This window comes from Cololabis saira, chromosome 6 (assembly GCF_033807715.1).
Source record: "Cololabis saira isolate AMF1-May2022 chromosome 6, fColSai1.1, whole genome shotgun sequence".
NCBI lineage: Eukaryota > Metazoa > Chordata > Actinopteri > Beloniformes > Belonidae > Cololabis > Cololabis saira.
Window position 1 is genome coordinate 2,126,705 of NC_084592.1, and position 19,199 is coordinate 2,145,903.

General features: G+C 42.1%; 1 protein-coding gene across 2 annotated transcripts in view; it reads left to right on the plus strand.

The window, feature by feature from the left end:
- The window catches only part of hnmt (histamine N-methyltransferase), a 36,647-nt gene extending 17,448 nt beyond the window's left edge, over positions 1-19,199 (plus strand). For both annotated transcript variants that reach the window (XM_061724317.1, XM_061724318.1), the window contains exons 4-7: positions 11,409-11,516; positions 14,217-14,350; positions 14,523-14,616; positions 17,635-19,199. In XM_061724317.1, the coding sequence (XP_061580301.1) occupies positions 11,409-11,516; positions 14,217-14,350; positions 14,523-14,616; positions 17,635-18,029 (731 nt within the window). In that variant the 3' untranslated portion in view covers positions 18,030-19,199. The remainder of the gene's footprint in view (positions 1-11,408; positions 11,517-14,216; positions 14,351-14,522; positions 14,617-17,634) is intronic.

Consider the following 19,199-nt stretch of genomic DNA (forward strand, 5'->3'; position numbering starts at 1 on the left):
TATGTTTTAGACAGGTTGGAAGAGAGGGCTGTAGATAAACAGCAGCAGGCACACTGGACTGATGACTCAAAGATGGGACAGAACTAGCTGAAGACCTCGACCTCATTCTCTATTCTGCAACCAGATTGTTCCCAACATCAGTGTCCTTGGAAGAACTGGTGCTTTTTAATAGGAAAAGTGTGGTCACACCAAATATTCAACTTGTTTAGATTTATATTTTCTTTCATTTGCTCACTTTGGATAAGTAAATTGATTAAAATGCAATGTACTTTTTGAGAGCATTCTCACTTAGCATTACTTCACACCTAGCAAAAACAAAAAAAACAATGCACAGTACAGTACACATGTTAAAGATAAAAATAAAAAAAAGAGCAAAAACCAGAATCCTATGATCCTACATCTGTACTCACCTTCAATCTCAATTTCATCCAGGGACTTCCCCTCTAGGCCAGAAAGATCTCCTTTCTCCATGGACAACAGTAGTTTAGAAATCTTGGCCAACGGCATGGTTGGGACTGGCAACCTATAGAAGTCCCTATGGACACGGATGTCGTGTCCAAGGAAATCTGCAACCTGGTCAAGCTCATTGTTTTTCAGATTCAGGATCTGAGAGAGTGTGGCGACATGCTCAGATGGATGGACCTAAGGAGCTCTGGGTGCTTTGCTCCACACTGGCTTGCATAAACCCGCAGGCAGTCCTGTCCTCTGTAGTGGCTCAGACCTTGAGTTCTTCCAAACAGGAAAACATTGTCGTCATGGACTCCACATTCCTTTCTTTTACTTGTCAATAGTGACAGGGCATCCACCATAAACGGTGTGAGAAGAACTACCACCTTCCTCTCTCTCTTCCCAACAATTTCCACACGGGTGAAATAGCTGCACAGCTGCTTCTCCAGCTTGGACAGGGCCATGGCAACATCTTGGTGCAGCTTTGTTCTGTCTCGTTCCTCAAAACTTCTGAGAAGCCTTTTTGACACTTCTCCAGCACGTCTACGATTAAATAGAATGATCTGAGCTAAAACAACTTTACTAAGTTCAGCATAGGTCTTGGTTGTGGCTTCCTCCCTCAAGCTGCTAAGAGCAGAGTCTGCAGACTTCTGCAGGTACTGGTGTAGTGTCTGAACGTCCTCTGTGAAGGGCAGTGTTGCTGGTTTACTATACTTTGCACTACTCAGCGTGTTGATAGCACTGTGGGAAACTAGCTCACACCAGTTGGAGGTATACAGTTTACTGAATGTTTCAGCCAACTTAACCAGTCTGTCATCCTCTGCCATCAGAGCTCGACAGTGAACGATGTCACAGATCTTGTGTAGCGTGTGCCCCAGCTTCAAACCAAATCAATCGATGCCAGGCAAATCGATCACCGATCACTATCAGCGCATTTTCACACGCAGCACTGCTACCTAACGCACTAATTCCCTGCTGCCTGTGCGTTATGTGTGTTATAATGAAAAACTAAGATGATAAATATACTTCAATGACCCTTTTTCATGATGAAAACAAGACTGCAACTAAATAAGAAGTAGTCTTGGTAAGAGAATAATGAGGAAATGTATTGTTTTCATTAAATGTGAAAGATGGACGAAAGGAGAAATTAACTTAACGATCATGCAGCATATAGGACCACATTTTATCCTCCTGACTAGTAAAACAGAATCCTTCACCTCAAAAAAATACTCTGAAGTTTTTTAGCTGCTTGACCGTTTTCACTATTGCATCCATCAACGTTGTATTTACGGATGTGTGGAGACACAGCGGGTGTGGAGACCAGTGTTGGGACTAACGTTATTTAGTAACGGGTTACAGTAACGCCGTTAGTTTTGCGGTAACTAATACTCTAACACATAACTTTTTTAATTCAGTCACGCAATTACCGCTACCAAACGGTGCGTTACTCCGTTATTTCTGGCTATAGTGAAGCTTTTTTTTCCCCACACACGGAGACCGGAGGAAACGTAGTGGCTGTGTATGCGTTCAAAAACATGACGGTCATGGTGAGCCAAAAGAAGGCGAGTTTCGCAACTTGGAATTACAGCAATCCCTGGTTTTTCGCAGGGGTTATGTTCCAAAAAGAACCCGATAAGTGAAATTCTTTTTACAATTATAGAGGGCTTCAAATTGCAGAGATCAGCCCCGCCTCGCACGTTTTCTCTTCTGAGCTGCTGCATCCCGACTGTGTAGCGTCTTTTTCTCCTAAACCCCGCGGTGCAGGTGGGTTTTTTCAAGAGAAGAAAATAGTTATGGGTCGTTGTCTTAGCTCTTTTTTCTTCTGGGCAAAAAGATTCTTATAAACTGACATGCTACCATTGGTTATTATATTTCAGGACTGTAATGAACGATTCATCAAAGGCTCCTGTTCTTCAGCTGCTGCTGAAGCTCATTGGTCGTTCTCGGCTTGTTGCTAAGCAACCAACGTTATTGACACAGGAAGTGAAGAAGCGGAGAGACTGTTTAGAATGCAGAACACGATGCACAATGCAAATCCATACAGTACCTGCTAAAATGAAGGCTAGAGGGGCATGAAATAGGAGCATTTAAAATAATGTTTTTATTTAAAGTAACTAAAAAGTTACTTTTCATAGTAACGCATTACTTTTTGGTCTAAGTAACTGAGTTACTGAGTTACTTTTTAATGAGGTAACTAGTAACGGTAACTAGTTACTATTTTTCAGTAACTAGCACAACACTGGTGGAGACACGCAGCGCTGCTCCTCAATGCACTAATTCCCTGTCATCACACATATAGGTGGGCTCGGGCTCGGGCACGGCAGGAGGATCGGTGTCACGGCTGCCTGGACAGCCCGGTCCGACAACACGTCCAGGGGACTGAAGTGCTGATGCACGAATGCGTTCATAAAAACAGCTTTGCGCATGGCGACGCGGTTGATTTGCAGCGAGAACATGCTGTATAGCAGCCAAATTATCAAATAAATGATATTCATGATGATCGTTTTATTTGTGGGTAATGCATAAAGCATATACAGGAACACACTTGTTATTCCTTATTTTTCTTTTTTTTTCCCTTTGCTGTCACCAATGAATGCTGAACAATATAAATCTAAAGTATAAAATAGATCAAAATTTGTGCGGGGTGCATTGTTTTAATATCTCATTGCTTGGTGTGATATTGATTTGCCTGACACGGCTGGATCTGTGAGTCTTTGTTCACTAAGATGGTTGTAAAGACTGGGTCAGCAGCATCTTTAATTTCCTTCTTAATGAAAGAGATTCTTAAGCTAAGAGCAACTCTGGGAAATGCGATTTTCTTTCACAGGCTCCTAAAGAAGGTTTGAAAGAAGTCTTTCGCTGTTAAGAGCTACTTAACTGATCTGGGAAACCGGGCCCATGTCTGTTGTAAAGTAACTGGGCAAAGTGCACAATGGAAAGGTCTTTTCTCACAGTCAGGCCAATTTCATCCACCTTCATGGAGCTCAAAATCTTTCACATTCCACTTGAGAACTGTTGGCTGAACACTGTCTCCTGGGCTGTAGCCAAAGCCAGGACTCTGGTTCTCCCAGTCTGTTTGTCCGGATCATTGTTGTCTGGCCTACAGGGACATCGACGCACATGTCTCCATAGTTCCTTACGGATATATAAACCCAGGCAGTGCATACAGTGCACAAAATTTCCAGCCATAGCAGCAGCTTTTGGCTTTCTCTTTACTTTCAATTGACCCGTTTCACCTTGAAGAATCGCGAGTTATGTTTAAAACTTCCCTTATTTCGCATTTTTTCAAATAAGACTTTGCGTTCCTTCGAGTGCTCTGGGAGATAAAATGCATATGATACAGATGGTTAAAGTTCCATGCGAAGCCACTCACGCATGATTCTCACGAGATCTCATGTGAGAATCACGTCTCTTGTTCGAGGGGGGAAACATTATTTATTATTATTAGGAGCCTAAGAGATGGACATATTCTTCTTCAGGAATATTAGCATATCCACATTTTCTGGCAGCAGTTGGGATCTTTTGGCAGTAACTATGTCCCCTGCTGTTGAAAACACACATTCAATTCAATTCAATTCAATTCAATTCAATTTTATTTATATAGCGTCTAATACAACAGAGTTGTCTCTAGACGCTTTACAGAGACCCATACCCAGAACATGACCCCCGAGCAGTTATTACATAAACAATGGCAGGTAAAAACTCCCCTAGTGGGAGAAAAACCTTAAGCCAAACAGTGGCAAGGAAAAACTCCCCTTTAGGAGGGAAGAAACCTTGAGCAGGACCAGGCTCATAAGGGGGGATCCTCCTGCCGAGGGCCAGACTGGTGGGTCAGGGACGGCAACAGCACAGCAGGCAGGTGGAAGCAGCAACGGGATGACCAGGGGTGGGGACCGCAGGCCAGCACGCAGCTCCCGAAGCTCCGGCCCAATCAGCAAGTCCCAGGTTGGGGTGCAGAGTCAGGGAAGGACTTGTGCTCCGTAATGCAAGCTACAAGCCACCCACGACCACCTGCAGGACAAAAGAGAGAAAAGGGAGGAGAAGGGGGGGCCAGCAACGGGATGACCAGGGGTGGGGACCGCAGGCCAGCACGCAGCTCCCGAAGCTCCGGCCCAATCAGCAAGTCCCAGGTTGGGGTGCAGGGTCAGGGAAAGACTTGTGCTCCGTAATGCAAGCTACAAGCTACCCACGACCACATGCAGGACAAAAGAGAGAAAAGGGAGGAGAAGGGGGGGCCACTTGGAACTGAGGTAGCAGGGATGGAGAGGTATGCTTTGGCAAGTTGAGACAGCAAAGGATACTGAGAACGATTGTCTCTCCACCACTTCAAAGGGCAACTAGTGAGTGGAATAGAGGCCTCTCTTCTGTACATATCAATCTCTCTCTGTACTCCCTGTAATGGCTGATCTGCTGGCTCAGCAGAAAATGAGTCCCCAAGTAGATCTTCAAGTGCTGTCCTCTTGGAAGGAGGGTCTTCCACTTGCAGCTCAGCTCTTGCAGCCCCCTTTTCTTTATCTGTGGGATCTTCACTTGCTACTCCCCTGGCACCAGTCTCCTCATCTGTGATCTAACAACATAAAGTGGAATGACCCTTTAAACAAGCAACCCCTTCTCAACACACACACACACACACACACACACACACACACACACACACACACACACACACACACATACACACATACACAGGAATTGTTTCAATTATTATGTGGAAGATGAAAGGAAGAAAGCCATACAGGCCTACTTAATTTTGCTCCAACTGTTATATATTTTATAAATAGGCCTACCTGACACAGTAGGAGTCTTCTCGTCACACAAGACTGTGGTGGCGGTTTGCAATGGTTTGAGGAGTTTCACCAGGTCTTCTGCAACTCTGATGTCGTAGCTGTCCAGAGTATCAATGTCTCGGGCATTGCGTTTGATCTGCGGGCTAGTGAGAGCTGCTGCGATGGCTGCTTGCTGCTCCAGATAATGCTCGAGCATGTCGAAGCTGCTGTTCCACCGAGTCGTAACATCCATGATGAGCTTGTGTGGCGGCAACTGTAAATGCTTCTGTTTGGAAGTGAACACTGCCGCAGCTGTGGTACTCCGATGGAAAAAAGAGGCCACACGCCTCACCTTCCCGAGCAAACGGCTGATGCGCACAACACGAAGGCCAGCCTGAGTAGCCAGATTGATCGTATGTGCAAAGCACTTGATGTGCAGCTCCAAGCCTGCCTCGCGTACAGTCTCGTGACGGGATTGTGTATTTTGGCTCCAGCGTATGGAGTAGTCGCCTAAATCCCTCATTTTCCACAACAGAAAATGGTCTCATATCCACTGCCATGAAAATGCCAATGTCCTTGGTTATTGCAGTGGTTCGTGCACTGGATGCGCAAATTTCGGAAGAAAGGCCTTTGTCAACGTTGCCTGACCTTTAGGTAACGTCACCCTCTTCCCAGGCACCGCTGACCGTAATTCACCGTGATGGCGCTGCATGTGGCTTTGCATATTGCTTGTGTTAGCCGCGGCGTAGGGCAGGATTCTCTTACAATAGCCCCTTTCACACAGAGATTCCGCAATATTGGTGTAAAGAAGTCCTGCCAATACGCCGCCTTTGTTGGTTCACACAGAACCATACAACGCCGGCATAACGCCGCTCCCGTCTGTAAATTCACACAGCATGCCGGCGTTCCGCAATCAGAGGCGTGACGACAGCGTCAGCGTCTAGTGGCATGCCGGCATGCCGGCTGTGTCATTCACACAGACCCCGTTTCGTCTCTGTGACGGCTCTGTGACTACCTCCGCTGCCGGCTTATTGGTGGGGCCACTTGGCCCCCCCATTCCGCCTCCGTGACTTTCACACAGAACAGCGAGGCGGCTTAAAGGCGCAACGTTCCCGCCTCGAACTGGCTGTGTGAAAGGGGCTAATGCTTGCATATTGTCTGCGACTTGTCAGCCACTCGGTCGCCGTTTATATCCACAATTGGGAAGCCAAAATGCTGCCATACCGGTGACTTAAATGTTGCGGGGGCGTCTTCTATTGCTACGTTCTCCATTGTATTTGTAATCCTACGCGCACTGAAACAACAAGCGCTGGAAAGATAGGAGAGGGGGGCGCAGTTTAGTCACCCACTAGCTCCGAGCGCCCTCTTGTGTTAAAAAAAATCACTACATTGAAAAAGAAATCAGCGTCTGCTTGTGTTGACTGGATACATTTGTCCCAATATTGCGATACAGTTTGTCACGTCCACGACACGTTTCGTGACGTTTTTGTATCGCGAAATTTCGTGGCACGATATATTGTTACACCCCTAGACGGCACCCATGATTGCATTGCAGATTGTACTGCATATGATCAGGCTACAAATAAATCTACCATTAGTCGGTTAGTTCTGTCATGTGACCCATACACCGAGGTTATGGTCATCGAAACCGGTTGTCTGGGTTGAAATATAAACTGTGGCCATTTGCACCATGTGTCTTTTTGGGTTTGGACCCTATCCCTTCAGTCAAGATACTATTACTTTCTACAAGCACTGCACTCAATAGATTTTTTTTTACCTTGACATTTGAACCCCCACCATCTCAAAGGAGCAAAAGGTCCCAGGCAGTGACTGCACTTGTCAAAGGCAGACATATCCCCACGCACCACATGGTGTTTAGGACACTGACAGGAAAAATAAAAAAATAAACACTTTAGAGACAGCAGGACCAAACTAAAGTGACAACAGAAACATGAACAACCAAGCAATGCATTCAACAGGGAGGTATTCCTGTGGCAGGTTGCTATTAGGAGACAAGAACATCAGTGGGAATGTGACTTTCAGACCAATAGATGGGAAGGTAGTAAACGTTGTAGTATTTTAAATTGTCCATGACAAACTCCTGGAAAACTTGACTTACCTCTACAGAGCTGGGCTGGAGCTCAAATTCTGGACTCTGCTCACTCTGACTCACAGATGTGGAAGAGTGCCCTCTCTCCATCATGCACTAAAATACAGGATATTTGGGGGAAAAATGTAAACCAGAAGAAAATGGAAGGTTTAGTTGAAACATCACTGAGCTAGAATGAATAAGCAGGAAAGATGAGGCTCACTGAGCACTTCTAACTCCCAGTGTTAGGGTGTTTGAATGAAATAGAAAGAAAAATGAAATGAAAAAATGAAATAGAAATGGTTGCATCAAAAAGATCATTTTTATTGTATATGATTTTAATGCTTCAAACATATATTACTTTCTAAAAAAAGATATCATTTTTGAACATTTTAGTGACAAATATGACCAAAGCTGGGGGTCAGGTTTACACAACAAAAAGTAACTCCTTATATGGTACCGGCCCGGTATTAGTTAAAGGGGACCTATTATGAAAAACACGTTTTTTCTTGTTTTAACATATATAAAGTGGTCTCCCCTCACCCTGCCAACACAGGGAAGGTGAAATCCCATGAATTTCTGCAGGGTCTGTTTCCCCCGCCCGCAGATTTCCCTAGGTTCGGCCTCCGCTGCTGAAACCACGCCCACAACTCTGTCCGCCGGCTGGAGCTTCAGCCATTGTTCCGAAGCGCTGGCTGTTTCCACAGCGAGGGAGAGTAGAAATTAGATTTTGCATCGACATTTACCCTCATAAAAGGATCAGTTCCCACAGTACAGACCCGGAAACTGCACACGAGTCAGTGGTAAGTGACGTTAATTTTTTTTATGTTATTTACATTTGTCTAAAAGTTTGTTTTTGCATGGGCTAAGTATTTAGCTCAGCTCCGGAGCACCGGAGCCCCGGGGCTCCTCACCGGTCCGGTCCGTGAGCAGCTCCGGACCCCGGGCCCCGGTGGCTCCAGTGTTAACACCGGAGCTCTAATAGTAATACATTCTTTTCTGTCTGGTTTCAGATCTTCCAAGCACCTGAAGCTTTTCAACGACACCTTCAGAAGATGCACGGTTCTTCCTTGAGCCAGCAATAGTGCATACATGTTATTTATATACAACTTATGTTTTATTTTTTTAACAATAAAGTTGTCATTTGTGAAAATTCAGTGTTGTAATTTCTTTACCGTTAACATGATTCATTCGTCTTGTAACATAAGAAATGAAATGAAATGAGGAATTGGAGTAAATAACTGGTGTACCTGTTTAGAATTAAATTAAATCTTCGTGTGTGAAGACGAGGGGACTAAAGGCTGATTTATGGTTCCGCGTTACACCAACGCAGAGCCTACGGCGTAGGGTACGCGTCGATTTAACGCAGAACCGTAATTCAGGCTCCGTTTACACCTTGTAACTGAATGAGTGTCCGACTATCGTGTCAAGCTGCGTGACATCGGACGCTCTCTGTCCACACTGAAATTGTTAAACTCTCTCTGTCCACACTGAAACTGTTAAACTCTCTCTGTCCACACTGAAACTGTTAAACTCTCTCTGTCCACACTGAAACCGTTAAACTCTCTCTGTCCACACTGAAACCGTTAAACTCTCTCTGTCCACACTGAAACTGTTAAACTCTCTCTGTCCACACTGAAACTGTTAAACTCTCTCTGTCCACACTGAAACCATTAAACTCTCTCTGTCCACACTGAAACCATTAAACTCTCTCTGTCCACACTGAAACCGTTAAACTCTCTCTGTCCACACTGAAACCATTAAACTCTCTCTGTCCACACTGAAACTGTTAAACTCTCTCTGTCCACACTGAAACTGTTAAACTCTCTCTGTCCACACTGAAACTGTTAAACTCTCTCTGTCCACACTGAAACCGTTAAACTCTCTCTGTCCACACTGAAACTGTTAAACTCTCTCTGTCCACACTGAAACTGTTAAACTCTCTCTGTCCACACTGAAACCGTTAAACTCTCTCTGTCCACACTGAAACCGTTAAACTCTCTCTGTCCACACTGAAACTGTTAAACTCTCTCTGTCCACACTGAAACCGTTAAACTCTCTCTGTCCACACTGAAACCGTTAAACTCTCTCTGTCCACACTGAAACCGTTAAACTCGCGGACAGTTAGGACAGTCCAATACAAAAAATAAATAAAATAAAGCAATGGAATTGATTTTGTCGCAGAAGCTTCTCGCATGGGACACGACACGCTTTGTGTACGGAGCCGGCTGCTCTGGCCGGAGGTTTTGTTCCTCCCCTACTACACGTCAGCCAATCAGCGCAGAGCCTCATTATTATAACCTCCCCGCCCCTAAAATGAAGCACAGAAAATTAGGTGAAAAGCGGTAAAACTAGAGACATGGCCCACAGGCTGAATTTCTGATTTATGTAGAAAAAACAAACTTTAGATTGTTTTTAAGACATTCAAGGCCTGTTTAAAATATACATTAAATGCCATAATATGTCCCCTTTAAAGAACAACGCAAAAACTAAATAGCCTACAAGTAAAACGTTTAAGACAGCTTCACTTATACTTGCATTTGCATATAAAAAAGTTTAGAATTGAATTTTTTTGCATTACAACAAAAAAGTCCCCTAAAGCTCAAAACTACTTCTAAAAACACGCAATTTCTCCCGAGTAGCCTACACTGTGCATGACGAAAATGGATATTAAAATAACCCCAAATCAAAATAAGGTCCATTACAGCTGAACATAAAGATAACATCCAGGATTAATCAGATATTAAAACACCTGTGCACACCGTAATGACGACAAACAAAATGTGGTTGCTAAACGTGAAGGCAGCTAACTAGTCCAATACTGAACCAGACCTGACTGATACGAGATTAATTTACCTCAATGCATCGATTAAATAACGTTTTTGTAAATAAGAAATCCAAATATACAACGTGAAGTGAGTTACTGATACCATTTCATAGTTTGGGGTAGGCCATGCTCAACATTTTTCGACAAAGACTTAAAAAGTTGTTACCGAACACTAAATAAACAAACCTCGTTGGGTTTACGTTTTCATACAAAATACGCTAAACACACGTTAAAAATGTAAAGATATTGCTTACCTCTCGATTTTGGACCATGTGTAGGCTCCCAATTCCTCCCGCCGAGTCTTCCCGGGAAAATACCGAAGCCTAGACACACATACACACACACAGACACACACACACACAGACACACACACACAGACACATACACATACACACACAGACACACACACATACACACAGACACATACACACATACATACACACAGACACACATACACACACACACACACACACACAGACACACACATACACACACAGACACATACACACAGACACACACACACACAGACACACACACATACACACACACACACACACAGACACACACACACACACACACACACACACACACACATACACATACACACGCACTCTACGCATGATGGACAAAGCGCTGTCGGCGATGCTGAAACAATGCCCGATCAATACATCTCATACATTGCATTTACATAATCAGACAAGCACATGTTTAGGCTGTACTGCTCTGTTGACAAGTGATCCATGATGTTGTATGACGAATGATTTTACCCAAAATACATTTGTAGATTCACTTGCAATTTGTGTTTTAATGTTAACTGTGAGTGTGAAAATCTCAGCACAACATATTATACAATGCTTTATACCTAATATGAACCAAGTGGTGCCACAAAAAAAAAAAAATTAAAGAAAAAAAAAATCTCACGGGCGGTGGGCCCCATTGGGCCCTTGGCTGGGGGAGTACCGCCCCCCCGCAGCCGCCCCTGAAGCCCGTGATGTCGCCTTCACACAGAAACAGAAATGAGAATGAACCTCTACATGGTTCAGTAGGGCTCAAAGAAGTATGACAGCACTCGGCCTGGTTTTCATGTTACCTACCCTGAACCTTGTCATTCTAACTGTCCTGTTTTCTGCCCGGCTCAGAGCTGGTTACCGGCGTCATGGTTACATCTGCAGCTCCAGCTGGACTGGAACTGCATTAGGAAGAAATGGGAAAGTGGGCAAGGTTTTGGTTTGCAAGAGACGATTTATTTTCAAAATGAATATCATCTTGGTTATTCTAGGTGAGATTGACCTGGAGATGCTCTCTGAACTCCACAAGAAGCACCCGGGGGTGACGGTGGATAACGAGGTGGTGGAGCCCAGCAGCCAGCAGCTACACAACTACAAAGGTGCGCTTTTCTCAGGCTCATGGTCATCTCCAGTTGAACATCGATATCTGTGCTTACTAGCTCTCCAAAATCTGTTGAGAAGGCTGTTTGACTACCAAAAAACAGGTATTTGCCTTATTGAGTTTTTAATGCTGAGACTGTTTCAAAGCAGTTCTTGGTTTTCACGTTAATTAATTAGTAATGGAGCTACAGTTGTGTTTGTAGAGTCCTGGTCCTTGAACATCCAGCACCACTATTCATTTTATCCTTGATATCAGCAAGACGTTTCTTAGGAAAGCACTAAAATGTTATCAGTCCAGGTGTAACTTCGTCAAAAATAGTTTTCCACACCGACAGTAACTGTTACTGCTACGGAATGTTCTCAGCCGCAGGTTCGCTTCTTTATCACCAGGGGTCGGCAACCCAAAATGTTGAAAGAGCCATATTGGACCAAAAACACAAAAAACGAATATGTCTGGAGCCGCAAAAAATGAAAAGTCTTGTATCAGCCTTAGAATGAAGGCAAATGGCGAAAGTCGAAATGTCGAAAAAAAAGTCAAAATGTTGAGAAAAAAGTCGAAATGTCGAGAAAAAAGTCGAAATGTCGAGATTAAAAAGGAAAGTAAAAAAGAAGAAAAAGGAAAAAAGAAGAAAAAAAAGAAAAAAAGAGGAAAAAAAAGAAAAGAAAGAAGAAAAAAAAGGAAAAAAAAAGGTCAAACATTTTTGAAAAAGCTCCAGGAGCCACTAGGGCAGCGCTAAAGAGCCGCATGCAGCTCTAGAGCCGCGGGTTTGCCGACCCCTGTTTATCACAAATAGTTTTCACATGGAGAATAATAGTTAGTGCCAATTATTAACGTATAGACTTCTGAGATTTCAAGCTGTCCGTGTGAAGACTGTAGTGACAGCGATGATCCCCAGATCACCTGGTTCCTCGTGTTAGAGTCCAACTCTTTGTTTTTATATTTTCTCATCAGGATTAGTATCTAATAGGGGTGTAACGATGCACTAATCTCACCATACGGTACGATACACGATATCGAGGTCACGATAACGATACAATATTCTAGCAGTATTTTTTTAACAACCTTGAATGAGGAACATATGACTGGAAAAAATTGTCTTTTATTTGAAAGACACAAAATACAAAACAATACTGTACGTTTGCCCTATTGTTCCAGTTTGTAATTCTTTATAACTGTTTAAGTTTTAAAGAGAAAGCCAGGCCAACCATTTTCCACAAACTGAACTAAAAGTAAATGTCAGGTTTAGTACAAATATTTTGCCACAAACTGAATAGTTTCTCTAAAATTAATTCAGATTCAGATTCAGATTCAGTATTTAATTTATGTATTAAATACATAAATTAAAGCAAAATAAACTATGAAGAGTCCCAAACTCCAAATGCAACATGACTGTTATTGATCTTGTGCCAGGGCTCAGAGCTTCACCTGCTCCAGCCTGAGGCCGTAAGGTGAACCCCGTTATCGTTTCATCCTCCCACCGTCGGGGATGACACAATCTTTACATCATAAAAAACATTGATTCATGCTCACCTTAGAAGTAAAAGTTAGGAGCTCAAAACCCCCCAAGAGTCCCGTGATCGAGACCAAAACGGTACTAGTTTCTTCTGAGCGGAGTCAGATTTTGGTCCGCGGGTCGAGGTCGTCACGTGATCCCGCTGCACCAACAGGATGTTACTAGTAAACACAATATATTCATATTAATAATCCAATATCGCTCTACAGTTTGTCACCTCCACGACAAGTATTGTGACGTTTTTGTATCGCGAAATTTCGTGGCACAATATATTGTTACACCCAGTACTGGAGTTGTAAAAAACAATCAGGGGGGATGGTGGATTTTATCATATGGGGACAGATAATTTGTGCTGATTACAAATAATATAATATATTACAAATAATAGCAGTGACCAAAACACCTGCAGAAATACTGCAGGAATGACATAGCAGCAGTTAAATGCAGCCTTCTGTAAGCTTTAAATATCCACTGGACTTACATCAAATACATCAAAACACAACAATAAAAAACACTTTTCTGAACTTATCAATATGACTCTGTCCTTCACAGGATAAGTAACATGGATCACTGCAAAAACTCACAATCTTAACAAGAATATTTGTCTTATTTCTAGTTAAAATGTCTCATTTTAGTAAAAAAATCTCATTACACTTAAAACAAGACTCATCACTGGAAAAAACAACAATTTTCACCTGTTTCAAGTAGATTTTCACTTGAAATAAGTAGAAAAATCTGCCAGTGGAACAAGATTTTTTTGCTTGTAATGAGAAGATAAATCTTGTCACACTGGCAGATTTTACTACTTATTTCAAGTGAAAATTTACTTGAAACAGGTGAAAATTGTCAAATAAGTTATTTTTCTGCTGATGACTCTAAATGTTGAAATAGCAGTAAAACCACATTCATTACATGAAATACATCACATACTGTATATATTATTTGTAATCAGCACAAATTATCTGTCCCCATATTAAAAAATCCACCATTCCCCCTGATTTCTTTTTTACAACTCCAGTACTACTTACAAAAACCTCTTTTCTGCATTCATTTTCCACTAAATGTTAGATAGAAAACATTTTATCTACACAAGCCAAAGAGGAGCAGCCGGGAGGAATCTGAATTTGGCATCGTCTCATTTCTGTGAAATTCAATGACACGTTGTAATTGTCATTTGTCCATAAGTCTTAGTGTCGAGGAAAGCAGCAGACCTGAACCACATCAGGTTTACCTGGAACAAGATGACGGCCTCGGGCTTTGAGGAGCACTGGAAACTCAACAAGATGACAAAGAAGGCAGACTTCATTCACATGATACAGGTTGGTGCTGATGCACTTCCTGCTCTCAGGCTACGTCTCTGACACATTTCAGGTGATACGCATTAGGCTGTACTTGACAACAATTCATCTCATTAGAGCATCTGTCTAGCCTAGCAATGTCAATATGCACTTTTCCATGCAGTTACAGCTCATTATGTCCTGAAATCAACAGATGCTGTACTACGTGAAGGATCCCTCTGCTACCATCCAATTCTTCCAAAATCTGCTCAATATAAATGGGAAGCTCCTCATCATTCTCGTGTCTGGTAAGTGGATAGAGCTAATTCTAATGTGAGAAAAGTGCTGCTGTATTTAGTCAGTGTTCCATTGGTTATAACATTGACGTCACTTCCCCACTGGACCAGTGGCAAAAAAAGCTGTAACTAACAGGGGAAACTGTGGAAAAGAGGGGATAACAGCCGATTATGGGCTTAAATTAGCATCAGTTGGACTTGACAGTGACCCGTACAGTTACCCCAAGAACCAGTGGTCCATGGACATTAATATGTGGTACAGTTACCAAGAACCAGTGGTCCATGGACATTAATATTTGGTACAGTTACCAAGAACCAGTGGTCCATGGACATTGATATTTGGTACAGTTACCAAGAACCAGTGGTCCATGGACATTAATATTTGGTACAGTTACCAAGAACCAGTGGTCCATGGACATTGATATTTGGTACAGTTACCAAGAACCAGTGGTCCATGGACATTAATATTTGGTACAGTTACCAAGAACCAGTGGTCCATGTACATTAATATTTGGTACAGTTACCAAGAACCAGTGGTCCATGGACATTAATATTTGGTACAGTTACCAAGAACCAGTGGTCCATGGACATTAATGTTTGGTACAGTTACACCAAGAACCAGTGGTCCATGGACATTAATATTTGGTACAGTTACCAAGAACCAGTGGTCCATGGACATTAATATTTGGTACAGTTACCCCAATAACCAGTGGTCCATGTACATTAATATTTGGTACAGTTACCCCAAGAACCAGTGGTCCATGGACATTAATATTTGGTACAGTTACCAAGAACCAGTGGTCCATGGACATTAATATTTGGTACAGTTACCAAGAACCAGTGGTCCATGGACATTAATATTTGGTACAGTTACCCCAATAACCAGTGGTCCATGTACATTAATATTTGGTACAGTTACCCCAAGAACCAGTGGTCCATGGACATTAATATTTGGTACAGTTACCAAGAACCAGTGGTCCATGGACATTAATATTTGGTACAGTTACCACAAGAACCAGTGGTCCATGGACATTAATATTTGGTACAGTTACCCCAAGAACCAGTGGTCCATGTACATTAATATTTGGTACAGTTACCAAGAACCAGTGGTCCATGGACATTAATATTTGGTACAGTTACCAAGAACCAGTGGCCCATGGACATTAATGTTTGGTACAGTTACACCAAGAACCAGTGGTCCATGGACATTAATATGTGGTACAGTTACCAAGAACCAGTGGTCCATGGACATTAATATTTGGTACAGTTACCCCAATAACCAGTGGTCCATGTACATTAATATTTGGTACAGTTACCCCAAGAACCAGTGGTCCATGGACATTAATATTTGGTACAGTTACCAAGAACCAGTGGTCCATGGACATTAATATTTGGTACAGTTACCACAAGAACCAGTGGTCCATGGACATTAATATTTGGTACAGTTACCAAGAACCAGTGGTCCATGGACATTAATATTTGGTACAGTTACCAAGAACCAGTGGTCCATGGACATTAATATTTGGTACAGTTACCAAGAACCAGGGGTCCATGGACATTAATATTTGGTACAGTTACCAAGAACCAGTGGTCCATGGACATTAATATTTGGTACAGTTACCCCAAGAACCAGTGGTCCATGGACATTAATATTTGGTACAGTTACCCCAAGAACCAGTGGTCCATGGACATTAATATTTGGTACAGTTACCCCAAGAACCAGTGGTCCATGGACATTAATATTTGGTACAGTTACCCCAAGAACCAGTGGTTCATGGACATTAATATTTGGTACAGTTACCAAGAACCAGTGGTCCATGGACATTAATATTTGGTACAGTTACCAAGAACCAGTGGTCCATGGACATTAATATTTGGTACAGTTACCAAGAACCAGTGGTCCATGGACATTAATATTTGGTACAGTTACCAAGAACCAGTGGTCCATGGACATTAATATTTGGCCAAGAATCCAGTTTCCTGATATTTATATGTACTTAATTTCTACGCCGGGGAAATACACGAAGCAAAGCTTGAAGGCTTACAAATGTCTTGACGCTTGGTCCGACTTCCAGGCAGGATTTGTTGTAGAAATTAAAGTGATGAGGACACTGAACTTTATGATTTGACCGTTTAACGTTAGCTACCCAAAAATCCAACATTACCTGATACAAAATGGGAACCACAAATCCACGTTTCGGTGTCTGGAATCCAGTTGTTTCTGTGAATTGCAGCAACCCATTTGTCTCTCTTAAGCTTATTTTTCGTCAGTCTGTAAAACGATAACTCCGATTTCTTGCTAAATCTATGACTACGTTTACATGCAGTCAAAATTCGGGTTATTGCTAATATTCCGGTTACTGAAACATTCTGAATATTCCGTTTACATGGTAATTAATCATTTGGGATATCTGGATCAAACCAGCGACGCACGGAGAACGTGATGACGCAATTACCGTCATTTCCACTTCTTCCTGTATCCAAATTCAAAACAAATTCTGCTTCGCGCAACTTTTCTCTCACCTTCTTGTAAATCTTCTATCCCGGTACTTTCTACCGTCTACAAATGCAGAAATGTTCATATCCTTCATTACATTTATGAAGTGATTAGTCTCCTCCTGGTCTTGGTTTCTCCGTGTTTAGAAGAACTTCCTGGACTAAAAAGACCAGGATTCCTTGTGAACAGAACATGTGCAGAAAACAAATTCCTGTTCTGTTTGATGGGGATATTCCGTTTGGCGTTTACATGACCCAATATTCAGGTTTAAAAGGAGTAACCCAGGGGTCATATTGGGGTTTTTAAAAACCCTAATATGAGCAAATTTGGTTATTGGTGTTTACATGGCCGTGCAAATTCGGGTTATTGCCAATTTTCAGGTTTTAAAAGGGTTATTGATGCATGGAAACGCAGTCTGTGATGTCATGAACATTCCCTCTATACATCCGCTACATTTAGATGCCAGCAGATGACGAGTGTGCTTCCAGCAACACTGTTGTCACTGGTTTGGTTTCTGTGACTGTCTGTTCCAGAGAAGAGCGGCTGGGGAAAGCTGTGGCGGACCTACAGGAACCAGCTGTGCAACACTGAAATAAGTCAGTGCGTGACCACCGGTGACATTAAAAGCCTCCTGGAGTCCAAGTCGGTGAGCTACCAGAGCTACGAGCTGCCGTCCCAGATGGACATCACCGAGTGTTTCAGTGAGGGGGACGAGAAGGGAGAGCTGCTGCTCGACTTCCTCACAGAGGTGTTGGACTTCAGTAAAACAGCTTCTCCTGAGCTGAGAGCCGGAGTGCTGGAGCTGCTCCGACACCCCGACTGCAGCGCAGCCTCAGACGGCAGGATCATCTTCAACAACAACCTGGGAGTCATCGTCTTAGATCAGAAACCTGGAGACTCTGCTGACGCCACAGAAAAGCTCTATTAGATTGTTAATGGCTCAATGACCAATAAGGATTTTCAACAGGTCAATTTTAAAATCATAAAAAACAGAATATCTATAGCAGTAGTTCAAACATTAAGAATGTTGTGTACACATAAATCCATATAAAGATTTAAAATTAAGTGATTTCAGAGTTTTTTGTCAAGATGAATTGGCACTAGCCTTAAAAAAGGTCATGTGGTGCAACCATGATTTATATTAAAATACATTAATTTCCTTAACATATTGACATCTCTTTCTTACAAGTTTTCAGTATTATACAAAAATGGTTGTTTTTTTAATGATATTTCATAAAATGATCATCAGTCAAACTTTGTTTGTATATTATGATGGAAATATGAATATAAATGTGTATAAATCTTACACACTACAAGACACTTCAGAAATCATGTCAGATAGAAGAAGATTGATTTAAATACATTTAAAGTGATCAAACTTAGAGTTTACATTTAGAGTTTCAAAACCAGAGTCCTGGTCGGACGGTTGCACCACATGACATTTAGACGCTTAAAACGACAACAAGATCCCAAATAACTAGTATTTTTTGTAAAATTGAAGTGAGTCCATATGTGGGACAGGTAGGTCATGTATATGGTATTTTTTTATCCATTTAAACCTTTTTTGAATTGAAAAAAAATCTGTTTTTCAGAAAATGTAGGCGTCACGTCATTGACCCAAATATAACTGTTGAATTATTTGAACACGGTGGAAATCATTCGTCTGGTTTTGCCTTTTAACTCCTGTGAACACCAAGCCTTCATTTATTTGATTCAGTAAATAGCTAATATTAGATTGTTATTCCTTCACCACAGTATGATGATATTTTTGTGCAAAAAGAAACAAATGTCTTAGATGTATAGTTTTTTCATCAAATGTATGTTTTTTTTCCATTATTCACTGAAATATCCCCGAATAAATCAGAAACAGACATTAGTTTCAGGTTTTAGCTTCATGTAAATTTGAATTGGCCATAGCCAGTACTGGGGATGAGGGGGATGAGGAGGGATGAGGGGGGATGAGGGGGGATGGAACCCCCCCTGAAATAAAAACAGTCCAAATCATCCCCCCTGTAAAACTGCCATCCCTCCTTTCCATCCCTTATGTCATTTCATCAATGAATGTGGTTTTACTGCTATTTCAACATTTAGAGTCATC